At 43.0% G+C, this 22,950-nt stretch overlaps 1 protein-coding gene across 3 annotated transcripts in view; it reads left to right on the top strand.

The window, feature by feature from the left end:
* Positions 1-21,663, top strand: part of NALCN (sodium leak channel, non-selective) — a 303,705-nt gene extending 282,042 nt beyond the window's left edge. For 2 of the 3 annotated variants that reach the window (XM_070579233.1, XM_070579235.1), the window contains 11 exons: positions 62-181; positions 3,375-3,443; positions 4,342-4,490; positions 5,626-5,719; positions 7,383-7,515; positions 8,183-8,298; positions 10,234-10,391; positions 13,582-13,732; positions 15,073-15,222; positions 16,904-17,024; positions 19,967-21,663. In XM_070579233.1, the coding sequence (XP_070435334.1) occupies positions 62-181; positions 3,375-3,443; positions 4,342-4,490; positions 5,626-5,719; positions 7,383-7,515; positions 8,183-8,298; positions 10,234-10,391; positions 13,582-13,732; positions 15,073-15,222; positions 16,904-17,024; positions 19,967-20,160 (1,455 nt within the window). In that variant the 3' untranslated portion in view covers positions 20,161-21,663. The remainder of the gene's footprint in view (positions 1-61; positions 182-3,374; positions 3,444-4,341; positions 4,491-5,625; positions 5,720-7,382; positions 7,516-8,182; positions 8,299-10,233; positions 10,392-13,581; positions 13,733-15,072; positions 15,223-16,903; positions 17,025-19,966) is intronic. The other variant, XM_070579234.1, reaches the window with a different exon arrangement.
* The last annotated feature ends 1,287 nt before the right edge of the window (positions 21,664-22,950 follow it).

The raw sequence follows: 22,950 nt of genomic DNA, 5'->3' as shown, positions 1-22,950 counted from the left end.
ATACGTTTAAATATGTGCTAAACACTCAGCCTTTCTTCACTCTCTTCACTGTTGTCCCCAGGTTACAATGAAGATCATAGCAATGTCACCTGCTGGCTTCTGGCAAAGCAGAAGAAATAGATACGATCTGCTGGTGACGTCACTTGGCGTTGTCTGGGTGGTCCTTCACTTTGCCCTCCTGGTATGCGCGTAATTAAAGATTATTTTGGTTGATCATTTCCATTCGGGTAACCCTGTTTCCAGTGTCCTTTCACTCCATGTCAGCCTACTCTCAAGTGTCAGATTAACCTCCCTAAAATCCAGCCTTGACCATGACAGGCCCTCAGACGTGCCTGCACACACACACACACACACACACACGCACACACGTACGTATGTCTGCACACACTCACTCTCTTCACACAAACAAAACCTAGCCCTTCAAAGACCTGGAGCACGTGAGCCAGAAAGAGAAGGGCCTTAAAGATCTTCTGGCTTAATTTTCATTTTCCCAAAGGATAAAAATGACAGGGAGAGAGAAAGGGAAACAGATGGAAACCTGTCTGACTTCACACACAAGCTCCTATCAGAAGACTCAGACCCAGTTTTCTGAGCTGGCGGGTAGCATCCAGGCCACGACATTATCGTCAGTGTTTCACAGTCTGATTCTCAGGCACTTTTGCTGTCTTCGTTTCTGCTAGACACCGAGCTGCCATTTCTCCATGGCACATCATTTCCATCTCCATACCTGAGTTCTCACTGTTTTGCCTAAAATGCCTTCAGCCTCCCTACCCTCCATTCAGTCTGAGATCCAACTCAAAATCTACAGCTATGGGTGTACCTGACTGTGATCTCGAGCCATGTTGTCCAATAGAAATAAAACGTGGTTGCAGATATAACTTTAAGTTTTCTGAGAGCCACATTTAAAATATAAAAAAGAAACAGATGACATAAATTTAGCACTATATTTTTAACCTACCGTATCTAAAATATTATTTCAACATGTCAGCAGTATAAAAATTATGGAGGAGAAAGGTTATATCCTTTCTTCTGTACTAAATCTTTGAGTGTGTATTTTACATTTACAGCATATCTTAATTTAGATTTGCCATATTTCAAGTACTCAAAAACCGCATGTGGCTAGTGGTTACGATGTTGGACGGCGCAGCTCTAGAAGACCTGGGTCCTAGACGAGGCTCCACTGTTTCCAGCCTTGATCAAGTTATTTGCTTCAGTGATGTTTTGTTCCCTGTTCTGAACTTGGGGATATAACTTCATAATCTACCTATTCCACATGGGCATTAGGAAAATCAAGTACAGTCATGTGTCACTTAACAATGGGGATACATTCTGAGAAATGCATCGTTAGCCAATTTTGTCCTTATGCTAACATCATAGAGTGCACTTACATAAACCTAGATGGTATAACCTATTACACCCTTAGGCTCTATAGTACCAATATTATGGGACCACTGTTGTGTATGTGATCCGTCCTTGACCGAAACATGGTGATGCAGCGAATGACTCTATGTGAAGTTTTTCCATCTGTAAGGAGTATACAAACCCATAACACAGAATTATAAATACTTTATTTTTTTTTTAGTCTTCCTTGACCCATCCAAAAGTAATATTATCAGTTTCCCTCTGGTCTCTTTCATTTATTCTGTCATCCTCTCCAGTGTTAGAGTCATGCTAGGAAAGATCCATAACACAGAACCTTTCTGCACATCACAGACAGCTTGCTTTAGTATGAAATTGTTGTGCTCAGGAAGATATTGAGTGTCCTTCTTAAAACAATTGTCACTTTCAGCACTAGGGCCTGTGCCAAACCTGGGTGGGCTCTGTCACTTCATTCCTTCATCACTGATTCATTCCTCAAACAGTAAATGGTTTGGAGCACTAAGGATGTGCAAGTCACTGTGGTAGGAATTGAGAAGACCGTAATAAGAAGAAGACAGACAGTCACTGCTCTTGTGAACTCACAGCCTGGAAAGTTAGGTAGTTATTCATCAAATGCTCCCAAGTCAATGAGAATTACAGCCCTGGTGAGGGAGATGGAAAGAGACACATGTTCCTGTGATGACACATAATAGTGGGAGATGGCTTCATCAGAGAGGCCCTAGAAGGCATCCTTGAGGGAGTGATGATAGGTTCGGTCTGTAGCATGAGGGAGAACATTTCGGGCAGCTGTCCCTGTGATGGAAGAGTGCAGGAGCTGGAAGGAGGATGGGGAGCGGGACTGGAGGAGAAGGATCGAGGGGGACATGGGATGAGATCTGGATGGGTAAGAAGGTGTCAGACCTCTCAGGACCTTGTAGTCCAGGTGAAGGATTTGGGTCCTCTTCTTAGAAGCTGTTGGGTGTCATCGCTTCCAGAATGCAAAGGGAGAAGGTATGCACAATAGGTTTTGAGCTAACATGGAAAGAAGGAACAGCAAGGCCCATGGTTTTTTCTTTCTCCAGACAAATTGTGGCCAAAAGCTACTCGGTTCAAGAAAAAAGTAGAGTAGTATTCCTAATTCCAGATGTCCCCAGAGAGGAAATCTCAGACCAAAAAGACCAGCTTGCCTATTCGGCCTGACTGTTTTTGTTCTCCAGGAGCCTCTGGTCCTGGAAGGACACTCGTTCTCCGCTCTGTTTTGCAGTGGACTGTTGTGAAGGAAGATGCAGTCCTGTTCCCCCAAAGATGCTTCTGTGCGGACACCTCACCAAGGATCTCCCAGACCCCCTTCCTGGGGGCCCATCTGTGACTGTTGTCATTTGGTTAGGCAAGGCTCCTCAAGAATAATCATGCCTTGGCATCAGCTTAATGCCACACTTGTTATTGCTGTTATAAGTGGTGGCATCTTTGTTTCTCAGATGAAGCTTTCTTAGTCATAAAGTGCATTGAGTCATCTCTTGCTGTTGATCACACACTTGAAGGAAGACCTGGGTATGTTTCTGGATAGGGTGGGACACCTCTGAAATCAGTGTAGACTAATGCGCATATGGCTGGCTGGTCTTCAGAGAGAAGGAGTCTGACTTCCGGCAACCTTTTCCAACACCATCTCCTGTCTCTCTTCACTTCCTCGTGTTGCATTGTTATCCTAGGTTTTTCTTTCTCCTCAAAGGAGCTGGTCACTATTTTATGTAAAATAAGTTTTAAAATACAGAATTCAGCTGAGCAAAACAGAAACCAAAGTTTCATTTAAGATTTGATTTTATAGCTAATATTTATTCATGAGTTTTGGCAGTGACCTTTTCAGCACCTATTTTAGATAAATTTCTTATAGGAATTTTCACATTTTATTAAACTAATTATTCAGTAGACTTCACAGAAGACTTAAAATGAAAAATGGAACAGTAACAAGATCTTTTGTGCAAATTATGACGGGCTCGCTTCTGTTTAACTTGCAGAATGCGTACACCTACATGATGGGCGCATGTGTGATTGTCTTTAGGTTTTTCTCCATCTGTGGAAAGCATGTGAGTATGTTGTACAGCATACTATCAAATGTCATGTATACAGTTAAGAAAGGAGTAATGACTGTCCTTCTGGGTCTTCAGGGCTGTAGTTAACAAATTGCTAGACAACGTAAGTCAAATGAGCAAATATTAAATATTAAAATGAATCAGTGGCTTAGTTATCTTGTGATATGTTTCCTGACATTCATAGTGTTTTGTTTCTTCTTCATATTTGCTAAGCGAACCCAAGTCATCGACTAAACATAACATAGGCATGAAAGCAAAAACCAGTGGTCGTTCTTTATGCGTCTTTATTTTTATTTTCATAGAGTTCAGTTAGTTTACTGCAAAGAAAAATAATCTTTAATGAATAGTCATAATTCTATGATTCCAGAATCCTTTATTTTCCTTGTTAATGTTCATACATACATCCACACTTATTTTTCATTTTTAAAGTAGTTTCTTTTTTTATTACTAACATTATTTCATAGACATTCTCTATATCCACATAATCAATATATTTAATATTTGATACTTATTTAGTATTTTACCATTGCTTAGGTTTGTTTTTGTCAACAACTGTTTGTGAAATAATCCTGAGTCTACTTGCTATGGACCAAAAATATATAACCCTTATCATAGAGAATTAGGGAGCAAGAGGAGAAAATGAAAAGCCAAAAATCTTGGGGTATAACTTTTATTAATTAGGCTGAAGAGGCTGAACAGTTTGAGACATGAGTAGAATTTCTCTAATGGTTTTTTAATAGTATTCAGATTCAATAACTAATAGGGAGCAATTTTGGAAGAATATCCTTGAGTCACTCTTGTGTCAACCTGCCTAAATGTTATTTACTTCCTAGGTTCTTCCTGGCTTTATGAACTGAGTATTCTCTCTCTCTCCATCTCCATCTCCATCCAGGTAACACTAAAGATGCTCCTCCTGACCGTGGTCGTCAGCATGTATAAAAGCTTCTTTATCATCGTAGGAATGTTCCTCTTGCTGCTGTGTTATGCTTTTGCTGGAGTTGTTTTATTTGGTACTGTGAAATATGGAGAGAACATTAACAGGTTGGTGTATATTTACCTTTCTATTTGTTTATCAAGTAAACTTTTTTAGTAATAAAATCATGAATAGAAACCTGAATATTTTGTTTGTTTGTTTGTTTGTTTGTTTGTTTTTTCAAAGATTTTATTTTTTCCTTTTTCTCCCCAAAGCCCCCCGGTACATAGTTGTGTATTCTTCGTTGTGGGTTCTTCTAGTTGTGGCATGTGGGACGCCGCCTCAGCGTGGTCCGACGAGCAGTGCCATGTCCGCGCCCAGGATTCGAACCAACGAAACACTGGGCCGCCTGCAGTGGAGCGCGTGAACCTAACCACTCGGCCACGGGGCCAGCCCCAAAACCTGAATATTTTTAAACAAAGATGCAAGGGTGGAGGGAGCAATCAGTTGGAAATTAAAACTGAAAAAAAAAGGGCCAAATTTTAAATGACATTTTTATACTTGAAAACAGTATGCATATTTACTTTAGAAACCTTAGAAAATTCAGAAACAAAAGAAAACGAAAAGAATCCATAATTCCACCACCATATAGGAATAACCACTTCTAATATCCAGATGAATTCCAGCACTCTTTCTATCCACATACTGCCAAAAAGTGATATGTAATTTTTTTAATTAAACAACTTCAAGATGGCATTGGGTTTTTCCTTTTCTTTTCCTTTGTTTTAGCAAAACATGAGAAGGTAGAACCCCCAAAATGGTTATTATATATAAAAAGCATTTTTCGAAGATTACCTTAAATTTTGTGGAAGCATCTCATAGTTTTTAAAAAAAGGTCCTTACAAAATAAATCATGCACAAATGTGTCTTGTTGCAGAGTTTACTTGATACGTCAGCCTCACCTTTTATAGCATAATTCACATGAAAGAAGGAATCATTTTTAATTGTCAAATCTTCCTCCCTGAGTCATTCAAGATGAATGGCAGTAAATTGGTGGCACCATGCTAGGACTGGGCTGTTCAGATAGCTACACTTGGGGGCAAGGCTAAATAACAAACAAATAAGAGGGTGTAACCTTTGGAAATGATAACTTAGCCACCAAATTTTCTCCAAATTTCCACCTGTTTTGGTGGTGACAAACCTGACTGCTTCATGACAAACCATGCTACTCGCATTGTGTTTTTATTTTTTTCCTTAAATTAGGCATGCAAACTTTTCTTCAGCTGGCAAAGCTATCACCGTCCTGTTCCGAATTGTCACAGGTGAAGACTGGAACAAGATTATGCATGACTGTATGGTAAATATCTCTTCATCACTAACAATGCCTCAACGTAGAATCAGATGACATTCTTTGGCAATGCTATATTGGCAGCATCATCCTTGTTAGCATCAAGACTTAGTGTTCAAAACACATATCCTGGCCTTTTAGTTCATAAAATTGCTTTATTTTATATTATAGTGTATGCACATACAGGAAAACTTTCCAGTGAACCCAGCTTGAGCTATTGTAGTTCCATTCAACAAATATGCATTAGGAGGGCATTGTTCTTACCATCCCATATTTAACATTTTGACAGTGAACTACAAACAGGAGTTCCACTTCTTTGAGGTAATGTATTCAACAGGTACTCACAGAGCCCCTGGTTCGTACCGGGCTGTATACTACGTGCTGGATCTTCAGTGATTCCAAAGCCTCCTCAAGGAGCTTCCATCCAGGGTTCTGAGTTGTACTTTTCTTTTGGGATCCTCCTTTCTCTGGGCTAATTCATCGTCCTTCAGTTCTCAGTTTAAACATCAGTTCTTTCAGGAATCCTTCCTATGTTAAGGCTGCTGGTCAGACACTCTTACAGCGCCTTTGTAGTGCGTATCACAACTGTGGCAAATTATTGGCTTGATGAGTTTATTTCCTCTCTCTCCCCCTCCAGACCAACACTGTCCAAAAGAAATTTCTTCAGTGATGGCAATTGGCACTGTCTGATTCAGTAGCCACTATCCATATGTGGTTATTGGGCACTTGAAATGTGACTAAGCACAACTGAGGAACTGAATTTTAATTCTATTTAATTGTATTTAATGCTAATGAACATAAATTTAAACTTGAATAGCCACATGTAGTTAGCGGCTCCATGTTGGACTGCACAGCTCTGGACTGTCAGCAGGTGAAAGAGGGACAGGGTCTATGTCTAGCTCACAGGTGCGTCCCCCACGCTGGGCTTAAACCCAACACATAACCGGAGTCCAAGAACTTTGTGCACGAATGAATAGGGCTAGAATTTACTAAGTCAAATATAATACAAGGCAGAATTAAATAAATTCTAAATAAAGAATAAGCAGAATGCTTTGGGAATGTGTAAGAAAGAGCTAGTCTCTCTGGCTGAAGGAAACAGGAGGCCTCTCAGAGGCGTTGGCATTTTATTGGGCCACTGCAGACTGGGGAGGCTTTCGATAACCTGCGTCTGTGCTTTCCCATTACATCCCAGAACAGGGCTCCTGGAATGAGGGTTACTGGCTTCTCCTTTCACAGTCTGAATGGGAATTTGCTGTGTATAGCAAATCTTCCTAAATCTTAACCCGTTACTTAAGTCAGACAAGTTTTTTAAAATGCCTTTGTCTTTGATTTTCTGCAATTTGTATCACAGTAACTACTTATCATTTGGGACGAGTGGAGGTGGCAGAAAGAGTGTCTCCTGGAGGAAACCAGTTCATTTTCATTTTACTTCTAAAATGGCACTGAACTTGGGTTTCTGCAAGCCTAAAAGTATAGCATAAATGAAATATTCTGTTCTGATTATTTGCCATAAATGATGCACCCAGTGTATGTGGCTTCTGAGAGATTACTTTGAAGTTAATTATATCTTATGTGTTTAGGAATATGTTCACTAACTACAGTCAGTTCACAGAAATGTGTATTCTTCTCTGCTCTCACCCTCTCCTCCTTCTTTCCTGCCATGGCCCCACAGGTCCAGCCTCCCTTTTGTACTCCAGATGAATTTACATACTGGGCAACAGACTGCGGAAATTATGCCGGGGCACTTATGTATTTCTGTTCATTTTATGTCATCATTGCCTACATCATGCTAAATCTGCTTGTAGGTAAGTCATGTTCGTTGATATTTTTTAATCTCTTTAAACTCAGGTACTTAGATAATTATGTACAATTTTCAAGTAATTATCCTGGGTTGCCTGGGGTGGGTGTTTCATGGCATTAATTATAAATTGTTGCCTCTCAATCCAGAAGCTGAAAAGACCTTTTGAAAAGCATGTAAATGACAGTTGATTGCAATTTCAAGAGTTCTCCTATTTATTATGATCACTAATTTGAAAAGAGCTCTTCTCCTGGATTAAGTTGAACAAATATCAGGGAGGGCCACCTTTACAGCCTCGAAATGTTGCATTTATGTATTCGAAAGATACTCGCCGTTCACCCAGCTGTGGGGCCACCCAGAACTCAATTTAACCTTTGAAAACTGCCCTGGAACTCTCGCCTAAGAGTGAAAGCCAGCTGGCACGAGTATCTAAATACACAGAATGTGTGTTTATGCTCGTGACCCTCATGTTTTGGAAAGGCAGGAGCCTGATAAATAGCTTAGTCCAAGTGTAAAACATGCCAACTTGGAAACCATACTAAAAGCACTTTAAAAATTTGGCTTACAACATAGGTGATAAAATCTATTATTTATACTAGATGTTTTACTCTTTATGAAAAATGAGGGATTAGCATAATTGTCTAACTTCTCAATTTTTCCTTTTTTTTCTTTAGCCATAATTGTTGAGAATTTCTCCTTGTTTTATTCCACTGAAGAGGACCAGCTTTTAAGTTACAATGATCTTCGCCACTTTCAAATCATATGGAATATGGTGGATGATAAAAGAGAGGTAGGAGTGTGGATCGTTGTTTCCTGTCCCTACCTCAAAAAGACTTAACGCCATCGCTCAAACATTTAAGTGGGCTTCTTGTTGGCAGCTGACATATATTGAATTTTGAATAGCCATTGCATTGGTGCATTGCAGAAAGCTATCATTGACACATCAGCAGAATATGCTGGGGGGTGGGGGGACAGAATAGTTCCCCCTCAATCCTCTCCAACCATGAACGTCTTCTTCAGCCATTCAGAAGTTCAGCAAGGACAGGAAACCAGGGGAGTGCTAAAGAAACCAGCCTGGGCTCGGGGCAGGAGAAGGGGTGAAGTTCAGATTACCAGAGGGACAGAATAATACAGATTCATGATCACCTTAGCCTCAAACATCAATCCTGATTAGAAGCGCAAAGGAGTTATTTAAGTGGTTTCTGAAAGTTATTATTTTGGACTTATTTGAATGTTTTAATCGTAAAGCTTATCCAAGATTTCCTAGAATTAGAAAAAGCAGCAGCATCCTCTGCTTTGTCCTCCTCCTTCCTGCATCTTCATCCTAGCAAACACTCAAGCACAGTCCTCAGCACAGGTGACATAACAGTGAACAGGATGGAAAGATCTCATGCTTCACAGAGCTCCGGTTCTAAGAGGGGAGACAAACAGTACAAAGTGAAATGATAGTAATCGTTATAATTATCATTATTTCAGGAAGCTATAAACACTTTAAAGAAGGTGATATGGTGGACAGTGGCTGGAGGTGGGGGCAGACTCCCTGAGCAGGGTGGCCATGAGGCCCGTCTGGGAGGTGCTATTTGACCCACCATCTGAAACACGAGGGAAATTTCGCCGTGGGCAGGCATATCCAGGGGAGGATCTGAAAATAGTTGCAGGAAGAGCTGACAGGGCACAAAAACCAAGGAGCCAGAGCAGGCTGAGTCAAGGAGGGGCCTGGACTGGAGCCGGGGCTGCATAGCTGTCTCCACCCACTTTGCCCTCTCTCTCCTTGGCACCCGCGACTTCACCCGGGCACCAGTCTTGGGGGGTTTTCTTCTGAAACAGTGATCTGCGCGTGCGGGCACCTAGCCTTGCCTCTCATCTCAGCTAGATTCACTGACATCGCCAAGACTACGGCCCGCAGGAACCTGCGTTCCTCTGTCATACACACGGAAGGCGGCACCACCTCTCAACAGGTTCAGATGTTAGTAACTGACAGGAACCCATGGGCTGCCCATGTCCCTGCCTCTTGCCCAACACCTTAATTCAGAGACACAGCCAGGATGGCAGGGTAGCTTTTATTGCCCAGAAGATAGCGACACGTGTTAGGTTCTCAGAATCTGGAGCTGCTCTGACCAGAAAGAGGGCAGAGCTGGGAGCCCAGTTCCCTTTTTTTTATAATTGTTCTGACATGATAATGGAGAAGACCTGAAAAGCAGCCATGGGTCCATAGAAGAACAACTTAGAATAAATGTTTAGAAGTCCCTAGCATGTGGATTAAGTGGAGAGGAGGATTGTGTGCATGTACATTTTCCTTTTTTTGTGGTAATGCATCACTGACCCTCTCAGCGTGTGTCTTAGAGAAACGATGGAGCAGGGGCCGAGTCAGGGGCATGGGCCACAGGAAGGGAAGCCTGGTAAAGCAAGCATCAGGCCTGGGAGGCAGAGGGCCAGCTTTGCACCCTCTGGATCCAAATGCTGCATAGTGGGGTTACCCTGTAGAACCAGAGAAGCGCAGCACAAACTCTGGTTGCTCAGCTTTTCATCTCAGCTCCTTTCAGCCGCCTATCCCCTGCCCTACCCCAGCCTCCAGCGGGGCCAGCAACTTCCCTGTGGCCCGGTGCTAATTACGCTATCTTGTGGAGAAGTAGCTATGGGTTTTTTGCTGTGAAAACAGAATCCCAGTGATCGTTATGACCTGATGATGATTTACGATGAGTCAGTACTATGCTCTGCCGTCCAGGGGGTGATTCCGACTTTCCGCGTGAAGTTCCTGCTGCGGCTGCTGCGGGGGAGGCTGGAGGTGGACCTCGACAAAGACAAACTCCTGTTTAAACACATGTGCTATGAGATGGAGAGGCTGCACAACGGCGGCGACGTCACTTTCCATGATGTCCTGAGGTACAAGGGGGGTTCACTCTCTGTGTCACACAGCTGAACTAAGTCCAGAAACCGAAGCTGCCATCATTAAAGGCCTTGTGAAACACAATTCACAAGTAGGGTCAGGACCTGAAATGCCACATCCGCTGTGGTTATAAGGTGAGGTCACATTTCTCAGGCTTGAAGTGGCCTTTCTCACTGTCCTGTATGTACTAGATCATGTCTGAGTGAGTGCCTCACACTGAAGGGGAGAGAAGCCGAGGCCTGACATCCCCACAAGTGCCCCTGACCAGGGAGCTCCTGAAGGGAGGAAGCAGAGGGACCTCAGAGAGCCAGGGGCCACCTCTTGATTTTGGAGGAAGGAGCTGGTCCCAGAGAGTTGAGTGACTTGCTCACAGTTCCTTGCCCTCTGTGGGAAAGCTGGAGCTAACATCTGGAGCTAAGATCTTCTCACTCGTGGGTCTCACAAGAATTTTCCCGGTCCACTCTGTGATGGGGGCCCTGGTCAGTTGACAAACCACATTTTCCAGACATTTAATGAATACCCAGACAGGACGAAGGACCCATCCGCTGCTCATCCTCTCTTCCTCTCTGACAGACTTCCGTGTTAGTCTGCCATGACTGCTGTAATAAACTGCCGTACGCTGAGTGTTTAAACAGCAGATTTAGTGTCTCGCGGCCCTGGAGGCTGGAAGTCTTGATGAAGGTGGCAGAGTTGGTTCCTTCCGAGGTTGTGAGAGACAATCTGTTCCATGCCTCTCTACTAGCTTCCGGTGATTTGCTGGCAATCTTTGGCATTCCTTGGCTTGTAGAAGCATCACCCCAATCTCTGCATCTCTGCCTTCATCTTCACATGGCGTTCTCCCTGTGGGGGGGGGGAGGGTACACGCGTGTGCGCACGTGTGTGTGTGTCTGTGTCCAAATGTTCCCTTTTATAAAGACACTAGTCATATGGGATTAGGAGCCCACCCTACTCCAGCTTGACCCCATCTTAACTAATTACATCTGCAATGACCTATTTCCGAATAAGATCGCACTCTGAGGTATTGGGGGTTAGGACATCAACATATCCTTTTTGGTGGGGAACAGTTCACCCCATAACAGCTTCTTACACAGGAGTCCATGGATAAAATTCAGAGGTCCATGGACTGGGGAGGGGAAACAGTGACATCTTTATTTTCACTAATCACTCACTGAAACGCAGCATTTTCTTCAATGATGAATGTAGGCAACGAGCCACAGCAGTATTAACAATACCCACATATTTGTCACCAGTAGAAATCAGATATTTTCGAATCACATTACTGCCATGGCCGATGTCTTAGAATATCCTTTATGCTTACCAGTACTTCTGTTATAGTAGTCATTTGACCTCAACTAGATGTTATTATTAAGTGCGATAATAAAGAATCACTTACGTTACTATATCACCACCTTTTAAAAAGAATAATTTGAGAACTGTATTTTTGATATAATTGGCTTCCTTTGTAATAATGTGTATTTTATTTTATGCATTTAAAACATTATTCTAAGAAATGTTCCATAGACTCTACTGCCAAATGGGTCCCTGCCACAGAAAGAGTTAAGAACCTTCTACCAACAGTAGCTATTTTCATCATGTTGCAAATACCTGACAAGTTAAACACTGGGTACAGTGTCATAAATTTCAGGAGCATTCAGGTATACAGAAATATGCTCATGACTGGAATTTGAAAAGAGAACAGACGGGAAGGAAGTTTCCTCAAGTTGTCAATTTTACCTCCCTGTGTTCACTTCTTCCAGAAGAGAACTTTTTTTTTTAGGAAGATTAGCCCTGAGCTAACATCTGCTGCCAATCCTCCTCTTTTTACCAAGGAAGACTGGCCCTGAGCTAACATCCATACCCATCTTCCTCCACTTTATACGTGGGACACCTCCCACAGCATGGCTTGCCAAGCGGGGCCATGTCTGCACCCAGGAACCGAACCAGCGAACCCCGGGCCACTGAAGCAGAACGTGCGCACTTAACCACTGTCCCACTGGGCTGGCCCCAGGAGTGAAATTTTTAAAAGGCAGAAAAAGATAGGGCAGAAAATACATATGAATAGCCAAAGATGTCATCCCTTTCAGAATGTCACTTAATCTTTCCTCCTAGTGACAAATATTTTTAGTCTGAAAGTAAGGCACAGAGAGATATCGCTGTCGTTAATAATTACCATTCAGCCTCTTTGGAACTTAGTGATGCGTCTGATAAAATGGACTCAGGCGAAGTTGATGGTGGCATTGTCTGCCCTCCCTATCCCTCTGGTTCAGTATATGATGAAAACGGTCCAGCAATGATGAGCTTCTTGACGAGGCAGGGAAGAAAAGAAGAGCAAATGCCCTTTATTCCTCCATAGTGGGAGGAGCCTTAGCAAAAAGGAGCAGCTCAGTGCACCAGCAGTGCATGGGGAGACTCTCAGGCCCCTCCATGCTCTGATTTGGGCTGCAGAGAGGGGACTGAGCTCGCAGCTGGGGCAGGCAGGGGATGAGCAATAACCTGGGATCCTGTGGCTGCACCAGGGAGCACCAAGCTGCCAGAAGGGCTGCATCTTCCTTTGGCTGTAGACCTCTCAGCCTGGACACATGAGTAGCCTTGTTGCCCAGAGGCCCTGATGCAATGTATCAGCTGTGTTGGTTTCATTTGCCACTGTCTGGGCAGCATGGGAATGAATACTCAACCTTGGCTTTGCATCCATCTAGAACTAATGAAGAAAATCCAGGAGACAAAGGAGATAAATTGAGAGAGAAATGAGGGGACAAGGGGATGCGTCACCCACAGCCAAAGCCATGTTACCCGTCACCAGTTGGAGCTGAAGTGAAGAAAGTGTAGAGGGAGCAGACTTCCTTCTGCAGAGAAAGTTTCAGCGTCTTAACCTAAGCGGCTGATACTGTAGATCAGGGCCTAGCCTGGATCTTTTGTTTTACAAACATTTATATGGTACTTATTCTTGTAAGCATCTCACAAATAGTAACTCATTTAATAAGGCAGGTACCACGACTATCCCTGTTTTAAAGCTGAGAGAAGAGAGACAGAGAGGTGACATTACTAGTCCAAGCCACCAGCTAGTCAGGTGGCATCAGGACGCTACACTGGTTGGATCGAGTGATGTCCTCATTGGATTTTGAAATATCGAAGGTCTAAATCCCAGGTGAATCAAAGCTGCGATTGCTGCTGTGTTTCCCCCTCCAGCATGCTCTCCTACCGGTCGGTTGACATCCGGAAGAGTTTGCAGTTGGAGGAGCTTCTTGCAAGGGAGCAGCTGGAGTACACCATCGAGGAGGAAGTGGCCAAGCAGACCATCCGAATGTGGCTTAAAAAGTGCCTAAAGCGCATCAGAGCCGTGAGTGAGCTAGAAGCATCTGGGGTTCTATTTCCTCCTCTCAAAGAAGGAGGAGGAGGGGAAAAAAGAAAACAGCATCATGAACAACAGGATTAGATCCTCCTGTGATGAGCCTTATATCTCTCCAACTTTGTTAACTTCATCCGCTTATGATGGTCAGATGACGATTCAGCCTTAACTCTGGTCCAAATTCAGCTGCAGTCTCTTGAGCAGAGTCCATAAGAAGTCTCCATATATTCAATGGAAATATAGCATATGTTTAAAAAGTAATTTATTGGTATTAAAATATTTATGATCTCCATTAATTAAAACTTAACTGTTCTAAATGCCAAAAATCTCTACATTTTGACTGGCAACTGAATTTACAAAACTACTATTAAAATGCTCCTAAAAATTCTAACACATTGTTGATAATGTTGTTCGGTATTTAATTAAAGGCCACCTCTCCTGGGAGTTTAACGATGTGTTTGCTGCTTCCTGAACTATAAGCTTTAAGATTCTCTAACCCATAAATCCATGAACATATACTGTGTTGGCATATACTGTGTTTACAATGGACATTTCTATTAGGTAATTAATTTTATAAATGCTTTTGACATATGTTTCACACACAGGGAGAAAAAAATCAAATAATCACTAAACATTTACACATAATAGCTAATTTTTTATCCTGTTTCTCAGAATAGCATCAACTCCAGAAACATATCTTTCTATTGGAAAAGAAAAGGGCCCCAGAGAAACGAAACACCCCAACCTTGTAGGACAAGGCAGCTGTCACAGCTGGCCCACCGGAGCTCTGCTAGCTCCAGAGAGCATGTCTGCCCTCCTGAGAGGGCACAGGGAACGCCAGCTCACCACCAGGGCATCCTGGCCTCAGTCTGTGCCGGGACAGATTGGCCTGCCCCAATGCAGAACCAAGACAAGAGCAAGCGTTCATCCGTCCAAGGCTCTCTGCCCCTTACAACTTAGAGGAAGGGGCCATCCACACTGGCTTAACGAGCGTAAAATAAGAAGGGAAAAAAATAGACACCCACATTAGTGATTTAAAATTTCTATTTTAAATAAAATACAAGCCAGTATCAAGGAACATAACTATTCCAATTGTTATGCAAATGAAAATGGAAGGGGAAGGCAATTGCTAAGTCTCTAAGCCCTCTGTTATATCAGGCTGATACTTATCAGTGAAATTCATTAAGGATCCTTGTTTAGAAGTTCCTAAGAGGTCACCAAGCATGCAGGTTCCTTGGAGAGGACAGAAGGAAATACAATTTGAGTGATGGGGGCAGGGGGATGTTGGTCCGGGTTTTTCCATTCCTGAAAGAACAATCATATTTCCGTAGAAACAGCAGCAGTCCTGCAGCATCATCCACAGCCTGAGAGAGAGCCAACAACAGGAGCGGACCCGGTTTCTGAATCCTCCCAGTATCGAGACCACCCAGCCCAGCGAGGACATGAATGCCAACAGTCAGGATAATAATATGCAACCAGAGGTACGGGTAGGAGGTGTCTAGCATCCACGGATATTCCGTGCATTTTTTTCTTAAGAAAAAATAAATTGGCGCTGTTCACATAGCCATTTCAGACAAGCTGACAGTGTTTCTGATTGGAAGCTTTTAAGTAAAAAAAAAAAAATTGGAACATGTTGATCTAGATTATGTTTGTGTCTTTGCCATCCTGGAAATAGCTGAGGTTATTGCAAAAGATTCTGATTTGTATGCATACTAAGAAAATGTGAATGCCCTAAATGTGATAATTCTGTTGACTTTTGTCTTAAGAGTCAACCTCACATCTATGAGGGTTCAGCTGGAGTCCAGCAACATTACCTGACTTAGGAGGGCATGGTTTGCCTGAAGCTCTGCCCTACACGTCTTCTTCTCACCAAATCGTAGAAATTTGCAGCGAAATGTTTCTAACTGGCCTTCAGCCTCTTTAAATAGACTCAGTAAGGACTTCTCCTTCCTTAGTTGGGCATCAGAAAAGCACATGGAATTCCGAGAGGATTAGCTTGAGGACCTTCTGTTTGCTATTTTCACTTCCAAGCTCAGTCTACAGGTCCATAACACCAGCGCAGAGTCACCAGTGTCCAGAGAGCCTTGCGCTGTGAGAAGCAGCTGGCGGGGGTCCTGCCCTTTCCCGGGGTGCAGTTATGAATCAGCTGGAGCTGATCCAGTGTTCTGAGACGGGCCCTCTGGCAGCATCATGCTTTGTAGTGTGTAGTGGCCCAGTCAGGGCCGCGATAAATACTGAAGCCTGAGGCTCCACAGCCCAGCAGGACGCCCCAAGCAGCCCTCTTGTTCCACAGCCCAGTTTGGATTTTATGCTGTTGTCCCCCCAGCCTGTAAGAACCCCACTACAGGGACTTGTGCAAGGACAGTCAACAGAGGGGGGACTTGGAGGCCTCTACAATGACCCTGCCACCTGTGTACCCTGAGGATGGCTTGGCAATGCTTAGTGTGTGGGGCCGGGATAAGGTCAGCACAGCCAGCAAGACAGCAAGGCAGGGAAAGAGATGATCACAGAGCTCTGTGGTTTTAGGTTAAAAAAAGCCCAAGAGGTAACCAGAAAACCAAGAGGGGATATTGAAGAGATGTGAAGATGGAGGCGTTGATCAGAAAAGGGGAAGGTGATGGTGAATAGGACAGCGGGCAAAATGTATAGAAGGCCTGAGCATTTCTCTGACTTTTGTGTTAATTGGGATAAGCGTCCTTCTCCTCCGGGACCCCTCACAGAGCCTTGTCTGGTGAGCACTCTCTCCCTCAAGCTCTAGCCACTGACCTCCAGGTTGGCAAGCGTCTACTTCCCCAAACCAGGCTGTGTTGGCTGCCCCACCCTCCCTCCTTGCTCTGGTACAGGGCCACGCCCCCAGGCGTGAAGGGAACTTGGCCTTGGGGTGCAGGATTATGGAGGGATGCCCAAGGAAAGGTGCTCCCTGCAGAGCCGCGGCTCGTTTCGTCACGATGTGCACTGGCGACTCCAGTTTTCCTTGACTCTTCTTACCAATTTGCACTTTTCCTTTCCGCATTGTGGCACTGTGGGTCCATATTGTTTTTCCCACCTGTTTTCCTGCCGTGTTTTCTTCCTTTCCTAAAATAAAATGAGGGTCCAGGCCAGCGCAGAGAGACGGAGGCGAGCATAGCGTTAAGCGTACCTGCTTGATTCTTGCCCCTGCAGACCAGCAGCCAGCAGCAGCTCCTGAGCCCCACCCTGTCGGACCGGGGAGGAAGTCGGCAGGACGCGGCAGATGCCGCCGGGAAACCCCAAAGGAAGATCGGGCAGTGGCGCCTGCCCTCAGGTACGTACATCGCGCGCCTTCTCCATCCATGGAGGCATTTTAAAGGTGTCTGCACTCTGTGTGTTTTGGGTCTTGGATTTCAAATACAGGTCTGCATCTGAAAAAAAAAAAAAAATCTTTGAAGCTATTTATAGACAGTGAAACAATGAAAAATATAGCCCCTCATCATTCCCCTCAAAGTAACTTCTCTAAATAGCACTACATTAGCCCTCATTTTCAGCTACCATGGTCGAGAAGGCAGCAACCATTAACAACGATGTTATAGCCAAGATCTAGAAAGAAAGAGGAAGAGATTTCCAAGGGCTTCCTGTGTACATTTAAGGCATTCTCAAAATAGGCAAAATTTGTTTAAAAGGGAGTGGATGGATACAATCATTCAGAAAGTACCAGAGTTGTCAAAGAAGGAACAACAAAACTTACATAGTGTGATATAATGTAATATGTAACTGTTGTGGTATTTGCTGTATGCCAATCACTATTGTGAGTGCATTACATGTGTTCCCTCATTTAATCCTCACAATCCTATTATTCTCCACACTTTACTGATTTAGTGAGAGAATTTTCTTCTAGAGGCCGTGGGGTTTTCGAAAGCCAGGATAATCCCATTAGGAGCACTCAGGGATGGAGGGGAGCAATAAGATGCACAGCCGAAGTCCTCTGTGCGTGGGTTTCTCTGTAGATAACTCTGTAGAGTTCACGGTAAAGTGGGGGCTTCCTAATACCCTTTAACTGGGTCCCTTCTCAGCCCGATCCAAGTGAGAAGATGGATGATGCTGCAGACTCTTCTGTAGCATGTCTGTTGCACAAAGCCGAAGACAGTGTAACTTAGATCTTGAGGCCAAAAGTTATTCAGTGGACCTTAACACCAAAGAGGAAAATATATTTTTTCATTCCCAGGAGTTTATTACTCGGAGATCAGAGAGAGCCTAGCTTCTGCCTGGTTAAACAAAGCAGGGAGTTATAGAAAACAAGATTGAGTAGGTGGTGGAGTCAGGCCATGAAAGACCTTAAATTACAGGCTGAGTGGTTTCAACTTCATCTTGTAGGCAGTTAGGAACCAGTGAGGATTTCTGAGCAAGACGTGACATTTGGAATTCGTGCTTTAGGAAGACTGACTTGGCAGCAGGGTAGAGAGTGAACTGTCTGTGGCAGAGGCTGGAGGCAGGGCTGTGAGCCAGAGGACGGTATAGCAGTCTGGGCATGAGGTGATGAGGACATGGACAAAGCTGGTGGCAGTGATCCAGACCCTGGGGGACAGATAGGAGAGACGACCTAAGGGAGAGGCACAGTCACTTAAATGGATAAAAGAAAGGGTGTCGTCAAAGTGCCTCCAAAAGTCCAAGCCTGGGTGGCCCCCGACTAAAGGGACATGCTCTTGGGGACTCGCTGAGTTTGAAGAAGCACAGGGCAAGAAAAAGAGCATCTTAACGGGTACCAACAATGTCTCAGGTATCCTGGTATGCATTTTCCTTTTTCTCGTTTTTTCTCTTTGATTTTTTAATAAAAGTTCTATATATTTAAGGTATACAACATAATGTTTTGATGAACATATACATTGTGAAATGGTTACTGTAACTAAGCTAATTAACATATGCATCACCTCACATGGTTACTGCTTGTGTGTATGTGGTGAGAACACTTAAGATTGACTCTTTCAGCAGATTTCCAGTATACAATACAGTACTGTTAACCGTAGTCACCATGCTGTATGTTAGATCTCTAGAATTTATTCATCCTGCATAACTGAAACTCCGTACCCTTTGGCCATCATCTCCCCATCCCCTGTCCACCCCCCCTCACTTGCTCACTTGCCCTGGTAACCACCATTCGACCCTCTGCTTCTATGAATTTGATATTTTTAGATTCCACACATAACTGAGATCACGCAGTGTTTTTCTTTCCGTGCCTAGCTTATTACGGTTGACGTAGTGTCCTCCAGGTTCATCCTTCTTGTCACACATAGAAGGATTTCCTTCTTTTTTAAGGCTAAATAATATTCCATTGTGTATATACACCACATCTTCTTTATTCATTCATCCACTGATAGACACTTAGGTTGTTTCCATGTCTTGGCCGTTGGGAATAATACACAATGAACAAGGAAGTGCAGATATCTCTTCAAGATAGTGAATTCATTCCCTTCAGAAATATATCCTGAAGTGGGATTGCTGGATCAGATGGTAATTCTGCTATGCTTTTTCTTAGGTCATCTCACTTAATCTAGTTTAATCCTCACAATAGTACAATGAGGACACTTGTATTCTCTTTATTTTACAGTTGAGGAAACTTGGGTTCAGAGACATGAACTTGACTTTGGTTACACATCTACAGGTCACAGAAGTGGGACCCAAAGCCATGAGTGTGTCAACAAAGTCTTCACACACATTGCCTTATTTAGACACATGGATTGGAAAGATGAATGCCCTGAGCATGTTTTAAATCTGTCCGTGAATCAGTCCTTTTTCACTGATGCTACACTTCAATTCATTTTTACCAAAAAAAATTAGTTACACACATCTTCCTTTCCATACCTTCTCTACATCCCTCCCTCTCTCCTCGCTACTGGTTATGCCATCCCTTCTCTTCCTTTGTTTTTTTCTTTATATGTATAGACTAATGAACACCAACTCACACATATTTCTGTGACTTATATTTGCCCAAATGGGAACTTTTAGTAATTTTTTAGTTTTCATAATTATTACAAGGTGCCAGGGGCAAGCAGCATTTTTTTTTCAAATGGTATTACTAGTCATCCATAACATAATTTTAAAGGCCATTTTGAATGTAAAGAACAAAGTGCTGAAAAAGTTTTATGTGAACATCTATGGATAGGACTTGTTTGCCAAAGTGTTACTGAAGGGCATACCATGGTATTTCTGGAATGGCTTGCAGTAGGGTGAGACGACACCATCTTGCTCATGGGACTCTTATTAATTCCACAGCACCCAAACCAATAAGCCATTCAGTGTCTTCGGTCAACTTACGGTTTGGAGGGCGGACAACAATGAAATCTGTAGTGTGCAAAATGAACCCCATGACTGATACAGCTTCCTGTGGCTCTGAAGTTAAGAAGTGGTGGACCCGGCAGCTGACGGTGGAGAGCGACGAAAGTGGAGATGACCTTCTGGATTTATAGGTAGAAATCAACGCAAATGGCAGTCGAGTGGTGAAACTCTTGTTCTAATATTTTCCTCATTGTCCAGTGAGCAATCTGTAATTGGTATGTGATTTAACTCCAACTTGTCACAAGATTTTTATGAATTGATTTTTGTTCTGCCATAGGAAGGCATAAAACTTGGTCTTTCAAAGCTGTTTAGTATCATGGGTTATTACCATGTGTTCAAGAAATTGCGTAATGACAGTATTAGTTATATTAGAAACCATACCAACACCAGATGTAGGTCATTCAAAAACTTCATATATTCTGTCTACATAACTAAGATGTATATTTGTATATGCTCTCATGTATTATTACCATCCCCTGAAAGAGTGCTAAGCCCAAAGTGGCTGACGTTTAAGGTACAGGAACTAAAGCTTTAGTTCACGTTTTTTCCACCTCCACTAGAAATACCTCTCTTGAGAGAATTTATTATTTAAGAGTGACCTGAAAAGGTCAGCTCTGAGCTCATGCTAAAATGATACTAGTTTTACAATCTACAGGTTCTGAATTTCAAAAAATATATTATTTTTTTCAACTTTAAAAATAATATATGCACAAGATATTTAGAGATCAGAACAAGTCAGTTTCTGTCCTCAGTCACACTAATGAAATTGTTGCCTTCTTCCGAGAGCATTGGGTGTTCAGGTACCAGGCAAAGAAACCAGCCCATGGAGCTAACTGGTTTAAAACAAACCCATACATAGATGGCTTGAGGGACGTGGTTCTGTAAAGAGGTTGAGTTTCTTGAAAAGCCTTTTAATAACTGAGTTGAGCAAGAAGAGTAAAACTGCATGATTCAGCTTATAAAAAACATCTTTGCATATGCGATGCTGTCATTGGCTTCATTTCTTACCCAAAGTATTTCCATTTTGCCTTAAATCAGCAGACATTATCGTTGATCATAATACACCAGTGCTATGTTCAATTCAAAATGACTTCCCTGGTCTAGAATCTCCTATGGAAATAATGGTACTCTGCAAAATCTTGCTTTGAACTCACAGTTTAGGTATCCCACAAATCCACTGTATTTGTTTCACACATCACTGGTCCACCTCCTCTGGGAAAGTTAAAATGCAAAGTGATTATAAAGTACCATTGGGCCTCTTATGCTGGGTCAACTGGGTAGAAGTGTTTTTGGGCCATTACATTTTTCTTGACTAAAGATTTGCTGTTTAGATTATTTCTTTTAATGGAGTGATTATCTCAAAATCCTTTCATTTCCCTCCCCACCCCCGCCCCAGGTGATTTATAATCTCTTTTTCTCTATTTAAAAATCTTAAAATAGCCAAATATCACATTCCTTCTGTATAACAAATGTAACTTGTGGTGACCGTCTATTGTTTAAATGATTCATTGTGACTATAAGATAATGGCAATTAAACTCAGTGAAGCTGAAAGGATTTTATGTGGTTTTATGTTTACTTGGAGTTTACTTTTTGTACATAAGAAAATAAAATAAATATAGGATTTGTAAAAGAATTTACTCGGAGTTGTCGATCGTTTCTAAACCCTTTTCTTGTGTTTGTTGAGGGAAGGGGGCTTTAGAGGTGGGACCACTAGGTAGCTGACACTTTGCAAAATGTGTGTTTGAATATTCCATCTATAACTAGTTGGCAAAAGCTCTGCCCCTGATACACATTTTGGCTCAGTTCCTAAGCCGGAATGTTCCTTTCACATTTGTGCCCATAAGACTGGGTGAACACCCTGCACCTCTCAAACCCACAACAGAGCAGAAAGGGTCTTCCCTGGCCAGGGCCTGGGTCTGTACTGGTGCTGCATGAAAACCAGATATTTTTTCAGCTCATTACACTCGAGTAATATAGCTTTATTGTCCACAAAATTGCTGAGCCCTTCCTAGAACGTCTGTAATTGATGTTCAGCATCATTGTTGTTCATTCTGCAGTCAAACAAGGGGCAGAATAGCAATGCGTTTAAAGCCGCAGCACCCTACATTTTCAATTAGTTGAAACAGCCAAACCATTCCTGTGGGACTCAGCCCTGCTATTTTCCTGAAGCCGGTAGAGCAGACGGCAAGCCGAGAAGATAAGCACCGCCCCTCTTAGATTTTTCATAAACATAGAAACAGTGCAGTTATGCAGATGGGAAAAATTCGGCCACAATGTTCCCTGGTCCTTAGGGAAACCAGACACTGATACTAATCCTGTCATTGTGCCACCTACCGCCTTTTATTAAAGGACACCATTGGTTCCAAGGGCACCAAAAAGCATAAGGGATAGAATACTTGATATGGAGCCCCCAAGGGGAACAGACCACACGTGCATTGCACATATGGCAACTCGAGGGGACTCAAAAGGAACAGATATGGAGAGAATGGCCAGACCAATGCTATTCACTCTTTTCTCCGTGGTGCTTCGAGAGGAACACCCATCAGTAGTGACAGGCCATTTGTGCCCTACACAAACTGAATGAGACAGGGCATGTGGAAGAAAGACTGGAGTTATGAAGGCTTACGCCAAAGCGGTTTCTATGCCTATTGAATGATGTGTTTGCTCTTTCTTTGCAGAAAGTGGCATACTATAGACAGGTGGTTTTCAACGGATCGCTTAGCAGTGGCACTCTTTCTCAAACACAGTCCTTCGAGGGACCCCAAAGTAGTAACCAGGCAAAAGCAGGGCAGCCCTAGTTGAAATTGAGGTGAAGATGAGAACCTCACTCTCATGGCCTACTTCTCACCCCCTGTTATGGATTGAATTGTGCTCCCCAGAAAATGTCTATTGAAATCCTAACCCCCGGTCCCTGTGAATG

Source organism: Equus przewalskii, chromosome 16 (assembly GCF_037783145.1).
Source record: "Equus przewalskii isolate Varuska chromosome 16, EquPr2, whole genome shotgun sequence".
NCBI classification, from domain to species: domain Eukaryota; kingdom Metazoa; phylum Chordata; class Mammalia; order Perissodactyla; family Equidae; genus Equus; species Equus przewalskii.
Note: the sequence above shows the minus strand (reverse complement) of the source record. Positions and strands in the feature narration are given on the sequence as shown.